Source organism: Cyprinus carpio, chromosome A19 (genome assembly GCF_018340385.1).
Source record: "Cyprinus carpio isolate SPL01 chromosome A19, ASM1834038v1, whole genome shotgun sequence".
Taxonomy (NCBI): domain Eukaryota; kingdom Metazoa; phylum Chordata; class Actinopteri; order Cypriniformes; family Cyprinidae; genus Cyprinus; species Cyprinus carpio.
The window spans coordinates 22,813,026-22,824,841 of NC_056590.1; the positions used below are offsets into that span (position 1 = coordinate 22,813,026).

At 35.9% G+C, this 11,816-nt stretch overlaps 1 protein-coding gene across 1 annotated transcript in view; it reads right to left on the reverse strand.

Annotated features, from left to right (window-relative positions):
• The window catches only part of LOC109112264 (CUB and sushi domain-containing protein 3-like), a 369,075-nt gene extending 365,938 nt beyond the window's left edge, over positions 1–3,137 (reverse strand). The window contains 1 exon segment of the mRNA XM_042777094.1: positions 2,831–3,137. Coding sequence (XP_042633028.1) covers positions 2,831–3,005 — 175 coding nt within the window. The 5' untranslated portion in view covers positions 3,006–3,137.
• Positions 3,138–11,816: the final 8,679 nt, after the last annotated feature.

Below are 11,816 nucleotides of genomic sequence, written 5' to 3' on the forward strand. Positions count from 1 at the left end.
CATCTGGGGACTTTAACGACCCTGCTCTGCACCTGGCTCTTCAACAGCCATGCTTTCCTCATGCAGATTAAAAGCCTCTTTCAGGCGTGCCAGAGAAGAGGCAGTGTTACACAGCGGCAAACTGTAACATACTGGATTTTACACGTGTAAGACAGGGCACTGATCCCAAGTATGATGCCTCTTCCAGCTATTAATCCATCCCCTCAAGGCACTTGTCCTCCGTGGGTCCGTATGTTCACCACTGAGTAGACATATTCGGCTTCTAGCCGGTGAACTGTGGTCATTTTATAGCAACTTATTCAAAACAAATGAGATTAAAGAGGCTTTCGATGAAGTAAGGCAAACTACATTTGTGATAGGGCAGGTTAACCACAACAGCCTTAGACTAATATATAAGTTTTAGCCCTAAATGTTGATTTATTAAGCTGCCTTTCAGTATAAACAAACTGAAAGAACCCTGCTGTTTTGTGAAATTAGATATGGCATAACTTATGGAAATAGACTTTGAAACTAGACTTTTCTGCTCTATTAATGAAGACAAATGCTTCCATTATTTGACAGTCAGTCTATTTATTTTCCCTTCATGTTGCTAAAGCAGGAAACAGAAAAGTTGTAGATCCTAAAACAAAAACAAAAATTAGTATATATAGAATTTAACTAAATTAATCTCCTATGGCCCATACAGCATCCTTTTTCATACTCAAGGCCTTGTATTGCCCATTAACATTTTCATGTAAATAATGCATAAATACTAAAAATACAAATACTGGACTGTTCAACTTCAAAAACCTGTAGCTGATCATTTTATAAAACTATCACAAAATCGACAAACTCTAGAAAATATTTCTTATTTTTTTGCAATCAATTTTTGCATGATACCACAATGTCCTCACATTCCATTTACGCCCTGCTGGTTTTCCTTATGTTAGAAAATGTGCCTTTGCAGCAAGAAATGAGTATGAAACACGTTTATATAAAAATCTACCACCTGGACTCCTGCAGAGCAACAGGCTTCCAGAACAGTGAATTTATAATTCAGGGCCTGTAGAAATAATGTTCATAATTAAGTTTTGTCCTGCTGACCTGTTGCTCTTAAACCATGAAGCATATATCAACTGACCACATCCCTGCTGTGTGTGGGGGTGCTTAAACCAGCCTAAAATGGTCACAAATTTCCTGGATTTAAAATTGAGTTGTTGGTCACGTCAGCCAGTTATTCACCGTCTTGCCGATGCTAGGAGATCAGCAAGATTATGTTAAACCACATACAGTAAGTCCAGCCAACCATATTAGGCTGGTTTAAGATTTTTTTTCTCTCTTTTATTGATGAATTAAAGTCTCATATATGTTCATACCAAGAGTTTATGTATTTATTGAAGTACACTAAACAACTGATATATAAATGCCTCATTCATTCATTCATTCATTCATTCATTCATTCAACTGCAAGTCCGAATGACTCACTGAATAGCGCGCGTTCTCTATCTAGCAAGGCAGTGATGCGAGGTCTAGATCGCATTAATTATCTTCGCGATCTCGTCACACTGCCCCCACGCGACGGGTTATCAGCCAACAAGACTGCATCTCGCACACTTTACGGACACCGGTACTGCTGTTTATCCATATCTCCCCAGTCCAACTAGGAAACACATCAAGCCCTTTTCAGTATTCATTCCGCGTAACGACATAGGCTACTTGATACGCTAAGCATCTAATCAAGATTACAGCAAAAATAAATAAATAAATAAATAAATAAATAAATAAATAAATAAATAAATAAATAAAATTGTTAATAGCTTATCTGTTTATATTTATTAAATAATATACAATAATGAGTGATTTGATTTGAGCTGGCAGTACTATTCTCATAATCCGTTTAGCATCAGATGAATCAGCTCTGATGCAAATTAAAATGCTAGGCAGGTGGTAATGACCGAGATACATCAGGCAGAAGTGCTGCCCAGGGGTTTGCCTCCACCCCACTAAATTCAATCAAACTACAAACATTTTTTTTTTTTAAACAGAAAACTAACAATTTGACGTTTCTAAAACTTCTCTTCTAAAAGTCTTTATATATTCCATATCCCGCTAAGAATCACACAAATAAAAGCTCCCACCAAGCCTCATCCAAATAAATCCACTGAAAACGACGAGGATGTTTCAAACCTATATGTGATCATGCTATGCTGTATATGGAAACGGCGTGCAACAGTTAAATCCTCCAAATCAAGGCTGATCAATAGGCGTCCAGACGCGTCAATTCCATCTCGAGATGCTGGGTGAGATGGTACACTGACAAGTGTAAGGTCAAAATCTTACGTGCCACATGTTCTCCAGCATGTTCTTATAGACTAACACATGTGTTGATGGTGCATTTTGTTGGCTGTATACCCACTATACCATAAGGAATCGTGATTGCCTTTCCATCTCCAACCCATATCGAACTGCGTTACCCGAAAACAGGCACTCATAACACGCGTTCATTTGAGATTCCCCACTTCTACAGTAATTAGCCGTTTCCTGATAGTGATTATTTGAAACCACACTGCGTGCTGTTAATGTGTAAAACAGGTCGGATAAAATCTCTCTACGCCCTTATATTACTTTGTGATCCATCACTTGGTGACCACAAGCAACTCACGTATCGAGCATACTGCAAGAATATTTATTGAGTCCTCGCTCAATGCCTGCATTGAGTAAATGCGCTTCTATTCTCAAGCATTTGCTGCACGGCTGGCTCTCCTCTCCCTACATCCACTCCAAGCTCGTTCCCATCCATATACACATTGATGCAAAACCTCCGAATAACTCTTTGAGACTGATGACTTACCTCGCACGCATGTGACCATCATAAAAAATATCAGATTCCAAAATGTAACTCCAGTTTTAATCCCCATTTTCTTTGCTTGGGAGTCCACCGGACCACATCTAATACATCCTCTCTTGAAAGCGGTCAGGAATCCCGTTGATCTGACGCTGTGCCCCTCTGTGTCATCTATGTTCATATTCACATAAAGGTAGTTGTTCTTTCCCTCAGCCAGAAGCGGAGCGGTTCGCGGTGTGGCTCGAAGTGAACGGTGATGCTGGGATCCCACAGCAACCTTGACGAGGACTCAACCATCTCGCCAAAAGGGGCCAAACTCTCTGCGCTGTGATCTCGTTCACCGACTCCTATTCACTGCTATTCAGTGGATTAACTGTGTGATTTCAGTTTTTCATAATTGCTCAAATAAAAGAATTAGTGAATTTATCATTAAACGAATGAATGAAGCACTGCTGCTGTTTTCCCCCTCAAGCAGGTATATATATATATATATATATATATATATATATATATATATATATATATATATATATAATCCTTTTGAAATAGAGCATGCATATGCAAATGCTTATTATTAGCCATTTAGGTTTTTAATGCAACATTTGTTGAATAGGCCTATATGAATTTATTTTCATAAGGACACATCAAAACAATCCGTTGGCCACGCACATACTATATACATGAAACAGTAGATTTAATATGATGGAAACAAGCTGCATTGTAAAAACTATTCAATGTTTGATTGTCCAACATGATGTAGAGGTATTACGAATTTATTTTTTAGTGAGATTTGGAGCCCTCGTGTAAATAACTATTTACTTGAGAATCTTGAGGCCAACGTAATCTTACTTACTTTACTAGTCTAGCATTAATATTATAATTGTTTCCTACGAAAGCCATCATTGTAAGAAGTTTGGCAGTGAACGTGAGATCCAAGACTGGTTGATAGCACTGTAGAAGGACACTCCTGCCATCTACAGGCTAAACACACAGTCAAATTTCATCCTCAGATGTATGCAGACACCCTCATATTCCTATATGTGCCTGAAACAGCCCCCCACCCCCCCACACACACATGATAGAAAACACAGATATGACAACTAGACAGATATGATAGAAAACAAAGATGGATTTCATTTACCTCAAACAGCCATTTTACCATCATCCAAACCAGCCCTTCAGTCGTAACTAGTACTCATTTTTCACTTTTTAGTCATTAACAAGTCATTCTCAATAATTTGGAACCCAAGACCAACATTTAGCACAATTTCTGAAAATTAAGAATGAAGATTGAAATTACCACCTTTGTTTATATATATATATATATATATATATATATATAAAATCATAAAACTGTCCAAGGTGCTGAAGTCTCTGATGCAGCACATTTGGATAAATAGATAGATAGATATCTAATGATTTAATAAATGCTGATACTGTATAAATTATTATTATTTTCAGATTTCTAAGGTGTTCTAAGTTATCTTATATGGTATTTTTAAATAAAGAAGAGAGCCTGAGCATTATGAATAGTCAAAATGCCGAGCTAGGGAAATATTCGACCAAGTCATTCATCCAATATTTTAGCCACTACTTGCTCTCAAGCAATAATTAGATAGTGGAATTCCATCCTCATTAGCCCTGCAGATCCACACCCCTCTGAACAAAGGAAAGGGCAATAAATCATATAGTCATAGGCATAAGCATATAACCTTTACTCATCGCAGTCTCTCAATGACAGGATCAGGAGAGAGAGAGAGATGGTGGAAAATCCACGAGAGAATGAATCATGACTGCACCTCATCAAATCCACATTTCTCCTCTGCTTTGAGTACAAGTGACTAACCTTCTTCTCCCTCCTTTCTCAACACACCAAATTAAAATCAAGTTAAGGTCCCTTAAATCCAAGATTGGCTCAATGCAACTGGACATTTGGGGAATGATATCTTTCTACACTGCAGCCATTCACTTAGAACTCATAAAGAGTTTTAATGTGTGTTGTTTGCCAGTCTTCATATACCAATTAGTTTATACTGTAAATGAGAGCAGTATATATTAGCTTTGGCAAAATTAGAAGCACTTTATTATTAGTTAAATGTAATTTAGCCCGAAAAGTTTAATCCAAAGTCACTTAGCATATATTAATTGCTCTCCCTGGAGCACTAGATCAAGGGCACAATTGAGACTCATTGCAACTCTCCAGTTCACAGCTTTGCTTGGATCGAACTTACAAAATTTGCTTGGCAAACCTTCATCTTTAGGTTATAGGATATAACTGAATCTTTAAATTTAACGTGGCCTTTAAAAAAAAAAAATCCTTGTTGAAATAAAATAGCTTGATGTACTACTGTATATAAACATATGTAAGTTTCAAAACTGCAAAACTTCCTCTCTAGTCCAAAAAGACCATCTGTTGAAATGAAGCTGGAAGACTTAATCCAAAATAACCAGAATTCTGTTTTCAGACAATACATAACATATGACAATGACATGTATTTAGTATCCAGTAATGTGGGACAGTCTGTTGCAAAGAAGTAAAACGTTCTATTATTACAAAACACCAATATAAGATGTTATTATTCCAGTTAACTAGAAGTTGGCCAAACATTGTGTTGTTTCTGGCTCAGAGCGAATGTTTATTTTTTAATAAGTGCTCTGATTATTTCAGTCCAGCCTTTAACAGTTTGTATGGCACATTTCAGCACATATTGTTTTGTGAATCTGCAAAGAGGCTGTTACTGAAGAATGGGGACGCACCAACTGGACCTGACAGAAAACCTATAGCCCATAAGCACCGTTTCTATTTTACATGCAAAGAGGATATCCAATCATAGTAGTGGGTGTTTACACAGAAGCCTTAAAGGTCAAGTACCAAAAACTGCCTGTTTAAAGCAGAGGGTGGAATATGATGCCTTGGTGAAAGAAACCTTGACTACAAAAAAAAACAAAAAAAAAAAAAAAAAAAAAAAAAACAAAAAAAAAAAGAGAGAGAGAGAGAATTTTTGTACATTTAATATCAAAAGTTCACAAGACATAAGTTCAGCCATAACTCAGCAAAATGCATACTTAGGTTTTTCCTTTTGCACGGGCGTTTGCATGGTTATCAAAAGACACAGATAAAAAAATAAAAGTAGAAGATCAGTCAATGCCAGTCATCAAAGAATCACCATTACAGTTTTCTGCGCATTGCTTGCTCTCAAAGCATCACACCAGAGCAAAACAAGTTCCAAGGGCATTCAGCAATGATATACAGAAACATCTGCTTTAAAAAGGCTCATGGTCATTTGAGGAGATGCAATGCATCAATCCAGCCCTGAGGCTCAAGATGGGTTATTCTTATGGCTAGAAAAGTGACCTCATTTGCACACTTCATTAAGTCACGAGCACAGCTCGCCTTCGAGGTGTTAGAGAGTTTCTCGGTTTGTTATTTATTGTATGTCGTGGCCCCCCACCCAGCTCTTTGGATTTACTGCTGGGCGAGAGCAATGAGCACAGCCGTCTGAAGCACTGTTGAGCTTCAGGCCCTTCAGGCTCTTATCCATCATATCTGGGGGACATATGCATGATGGAGGGCATCAGCTCTATCACACCTGCCATTCAGATTCATTAGCAATAGAAGGAGGCTGAACATGGCAACCTTGTTCAATGAAATACAAAACAGCCTGAATTCAAAGATAATATTCACAGTCATCTTTGCACTTAGCCCAATTTTTATATAAAATGACAAATGTGACTTCAGTGTGAATGGAACCTAGGTTGCAGCCCCTGAATTGTATTGTGGGGTTATTTTTTTATGTCATTTAGACATAACTTAAATAAAAATGTATAAATTGATTAATTCCTATAAATTATTTTGTACAGTTTTTATGTTGTTTTCTTCTCTTTTTTCAACCATAGTTGTTTTACCATTTTATTAATTTTTTTAGAAGTATATTTAATTTAAATTTACATACTATTTAAAATGATAGTGTAAACCTATAAATGCAAATCTGGTAAAATGTAGAAATAATTATAATAAATCAATGCAGTTTAGTTGTTTCTTTAATTTCTTTATTTTTTTTCATGTTGACAGCTTGCAGTTTCTGAATTTGTTCATTCAGTTTAACATTTTACATTTTTACTGTTTGAACTAGTTTGTAAGTTGACTGGTCTTTACGATATTTACCCCCTCAACTTACTTTCTAGTTCTATATAGGCTACGCCAGTGTTAGTTTTGCAGCACTCTAAAGCCTCAACAGTATTTTCAACAAAATATTATAATAAATATTCTCCCATTTTTAACAGAGTTTAAGTTCACAGTAGGGCCCAGAGGCATCACTAGATGCATTTTTAAGGGTTAGTTCAATCATTGTTTTAAGATTTGTTGTTTACAAGCATTTAAGTGGACAAAGGCAAAACTGTTTGATTTCCATTTTTGGTTTGTGTTTTAATGTTTTCATTCAAGCAGTTATTTTCACATTCATTTATATATATTACACACATATATATGTGTGTGTGTGTGTGTATATGCACATTTCAGACAGTGCACTGTTAATATGTGAATGTTTTAATATAACTATAGTTTATATGTGCTCTCTGTTATGGCAGGATAATTAGTTAACAAAAAGCTTTACAATGAAAATGTAAAATTAGAGAAAAATAAGAGGGGAGAAGGAATAGAAAAAGACAGATAAAAATTAAGCATTAAAATCAATCAAACAACATGTATATGCATAAAACACCAACTATTTAGAGTATACAGTATGCACGGCATCACTCGAATAATAAAAATACGTCTTTAAGCTGGATTTAAAAACATCCAGTGATGGAGAGACCCTGATGTTCAAAGGTAGACTGTTTCAGAGCATTGAGGCAACTACAGAGAAAGCTTGATCATTTGATTTATTAAGTAATATATATATATATATATATATATATATATATATATATATATATATATATTGTATATATATATATAATTCTTAGAACAAAATATTAAATCAACAAAATCACTCTTTGTAATAACAGAAATTCTTAGTTTCAATGAACTCAAAAGTTTAAGGCAATCTGGTCACTTACTGTTTTTAAGTTAAACCGGCAAATCATATTTTACAGTCCAATAATTCAAACAACAAAAATTAAAAAAAAGAAAAAAATAAAAAAAGAAAGAAAGAAAGAAAGAAAGAAAAAAAAAAAGAAAGAAAGAAAGAAAGAAAGAAAGAGAAAATTAATTACAGTTGCATTACTGGCCATTAGTAAACATGTGGTCACTCACTGGGGAAAGAAAAAAAAGGTTTTACCTTTATAGGTTGTCCATCAAGACTCTGTGTGTAATGGCTTAAATTGCTAGCACAGTATTTTAGATTGAATCATAAAGCCTGCATGCAAGGAATATGAATTATGTTATTGATTCACCATAAATGAAATGACATTCTTCTAGTGTGTTGTCCTAAAGTTCACTACCAGAATAAAATACACAGAAAGAGAAGAAGTGAGATAAAAGGAAAGAGCATGAGGACAAAAGAGGGTGACATTCATCATGCCCAACACTAAAAACTGTGGTGTTCCATGTTTAGAAACTCACAGTTTTGTAGTCTGGTAGCAGCTGACAATAATGTGTGGCAGTGTAAGATCTGCTGAGGCAGAGCACTGTTTCTAGATCAGCAGATCTACACTGTCTCTCTATCCACTCCATAGAAAAGGACACTATAAGAAGAAGTAATGATGGCAGTCTGGGGTGACTTCACTGCCTGACTAATGTCTTGTTGAATGCCTAAAAGTGTCAGGGCTTTAACATCACACCCATCAATTCTTCCTCATTTTCCTGCGGCAAAAGCCATAGATCCGCTGCTGTTAGGAGCGACAACTGCATCAAAAGAAAGACATGATAGACAGGAGAAGAGGAAAGACTTTGACAGAATAAAATAGAAATTGATCCTTCCTAAGCCCTGACTTAAAACACTGCTTGCCAATTATACCTTACCTGCCTACCTGCCTAAGCAACTGTTGCCATGCATAATATTATCAATTTATATATTGAATACCCATTTATATATTGAGAATAGACCATATATATTGAGAACATACCTATTTTCCATATATACTGAGAACATACCTATTTTCATATATTTCATTTTTCATATATAAGACAGGCAGACGTGTTTAAGTTCATTTATTAAATTTATAATATTTAACTGACTGTCATTAAACAGCCTTTTTACAGTATAGACAGATGTGTATACACACACACACTACATTTTCATATATATATACACAGGTCCTTCTCAAAAAATTAGCATATTGTGAAAAAGTTCATTATTTTCCATAATGTAATGATAAAAATTAAACTTTCATATATTTTAGATTCATTGCACACCAACTGAAATATTTAAGGTCTTTTATTGTTTTAATACTGATGATTTTGGCATACAGCTCATGAAAACCCAAAATTCCTATCTCAAAAAATTAGCATATAATGAAAAGGTTCTCTAAACGAGCTATTAACCTAATCATCTGAATCAACTAATTAACTCTAAACACCTGCAAAAGATTCCTGAGGCTTTTAAAATCTCCCAGCCTGGTTCATTACTCAAAACCGCAATCATGGGTAAGACTGCCGACCTGACCGCTGTCCAGAAGGCCATCATTGACACCCTCAAGCGAGAGGGTAAGACACAGAAAGAAATTTCTGAACGAATAGGCTGTCCCAAGAGTGCTGTATCAAGGCACCTCAGTGGGAAGTCTGTGGGAAGGAAAAAGTGTGGCAAAAAACGCTGCACAACGAGAAGAGGTGACCGGACCCTGAGGAAGATTGTGGAGAAGGACCGACTCCAGACCTTGGGGGACCTGCGGAAGCAGTGGACTGAGTCTGGAGTAGAAACATCCAGAGCCACCGTGCACAGGCGTGTGCTTTTGAACCAGAAACAGCGGCAGAAGCGCCTGACCTGGGCTACAGAGAAGCAGCACTGGACTGTTGCTCAGTGGTCCAAAGTACAAAGTTTATTTGCTATTGTTTATTTAATAATATATATATATATATATATAAATACATTTATACAATTAATTTAATATTATAATCTTTGCTTGATTGTAGTTAAACAGCATTACTGCATATCTTCTTGCATATTACAATTCAAAATGACTCTGTAAACAAATTAAAAAGTTGATGCTGTCCACTTTGCATTGCCAGCCAGAAGTTATTATATGTTCCCAATCCATAATTAATTTGAATATGTCAATTAAAGAAAATTGCCCCTTAATTACACATGCGCTGGTGAGAAAACCAGTGCCTCAGCAATCAGAAAGAAACCTAAATATACCCCAGACCCTTTGGGCTTGTCAAATTGATGGAATAATTATATCTGGAGTGGAAGGAAGGGTTATCTCCAGCGGAGTCTACAGTAGCTCTCGCAACACACATCGAGCCTGTGGGTGTGAAAAGTTTCACTTCAGAAATGAGGGCCAACATTCAAGGAAATTGCTCTCTGATCAGGATGTACATTCTGATTCAGCCGCTTCTGCATCTGGGCCACGCTTTTAAATAAAACAAACGGAGTGTTCAGTATTTCACATTACAGCCACCAGACCAAAAATCATTTTTCATCAAAGAGTTTTATCTTTTATCCTCCGGACTCATTTATTTTTTATTTATTTATAAAGCTTGGCTGATACGACAAGTCTCACTGCTCCCGAGACCTTGACTGACCCTGTGCGAGAAATTAAATTTAGAGGCGTATTGGCGTCTGTTTGAGAATACGACAGTACACTCAACTCAATAGACGAGGTCGTAACAGCCCCACAGTAAACAGAAGCACATTGCAAAGTTAAATGAGTGCACATATACAGCCCCTGATATCGCAAACAATGTCAGCGCTGTTGTATTAATCATTGATGAATGTCAAGTAATGCGATGCTGCTGAATTTCTTGCAGAAAACACATTTTGATGAGGCTTGAATTGTTTATTCCTTGTATGTGTCTTCTGCAGAGATGGGAAACTTTTGATAAATGCCTGAAGTCCCTTTGCTAATGGTGGAACTGGGCCGTACAAGATCCACATCCTATTGTGACTCTAACGGTCGCAGTCACCATATAATTGCACAGAAAGGAATTATGGAGGCTTTGCAAACCGGTTTAGGGATGTTTTGGTCTCTAAGAAGCTTTTCATTTGGACCGACTGTGTCTCTCTTCAACTAGCCATTGACCTATTGGTGTGACTAAACAATGTTTCAGCAAAAGGATTCAAATGTCATATAGAATCAATCATAATTGCACAGTGACTTTCACCATGCATTTGTTGATTCTACAAGAAAGGGTATTAAACCGATATTAAACTGATTCATCAAAGTCAATGGACTGCATTATAGCAAAGATAATTAATGCTAAGTATTTTTAATTGAGTATGAAGCGCAGCCCAAACATTAAATGTAATGGTTTACTGAGGTTAAGCAACATCTCCACATTAACCCATGGTGCAGTGCTATGCTATTATTCCATTTTCCAACAAAAATCATGCATGTAAATATAGTGTTCGCAGGAAATGAAACACCTTTTCATAAAAACACCGAACATACAACATACATTACATACTGTACAGTACCATTCAATGGGGTCAGTACTCTGCTACCTTTTTTCCCCCTCAAGAATTTAATACTTCAGTTGAGCAATATATATGATAAAAAGTGACAGTAAAGATACCTAAATCGTATAAAAAAAATTTCACGACTACCACCAATGTTTTCAACAGTGATGATAAGAAATGGTTCTAGATTACCAAATTAGTATATTAGAATGATTTCTGAAGAATAATGTACACTAAAGACTGGAGTAATAATGCTAAAAATGCAGCTTTGCTATCACAGGAATAAATTACATTTTAAAATACATCATAATAGAAAACATTTATTTTGAAGTGTAGTAATAGTCACAATGTTACTGTTATTACTGTATTTTTAATTTTAAAAACCTGCAGCATTGGTGAGCATAAGAGACTTAATTTAAAAAACTTGTTAAAAA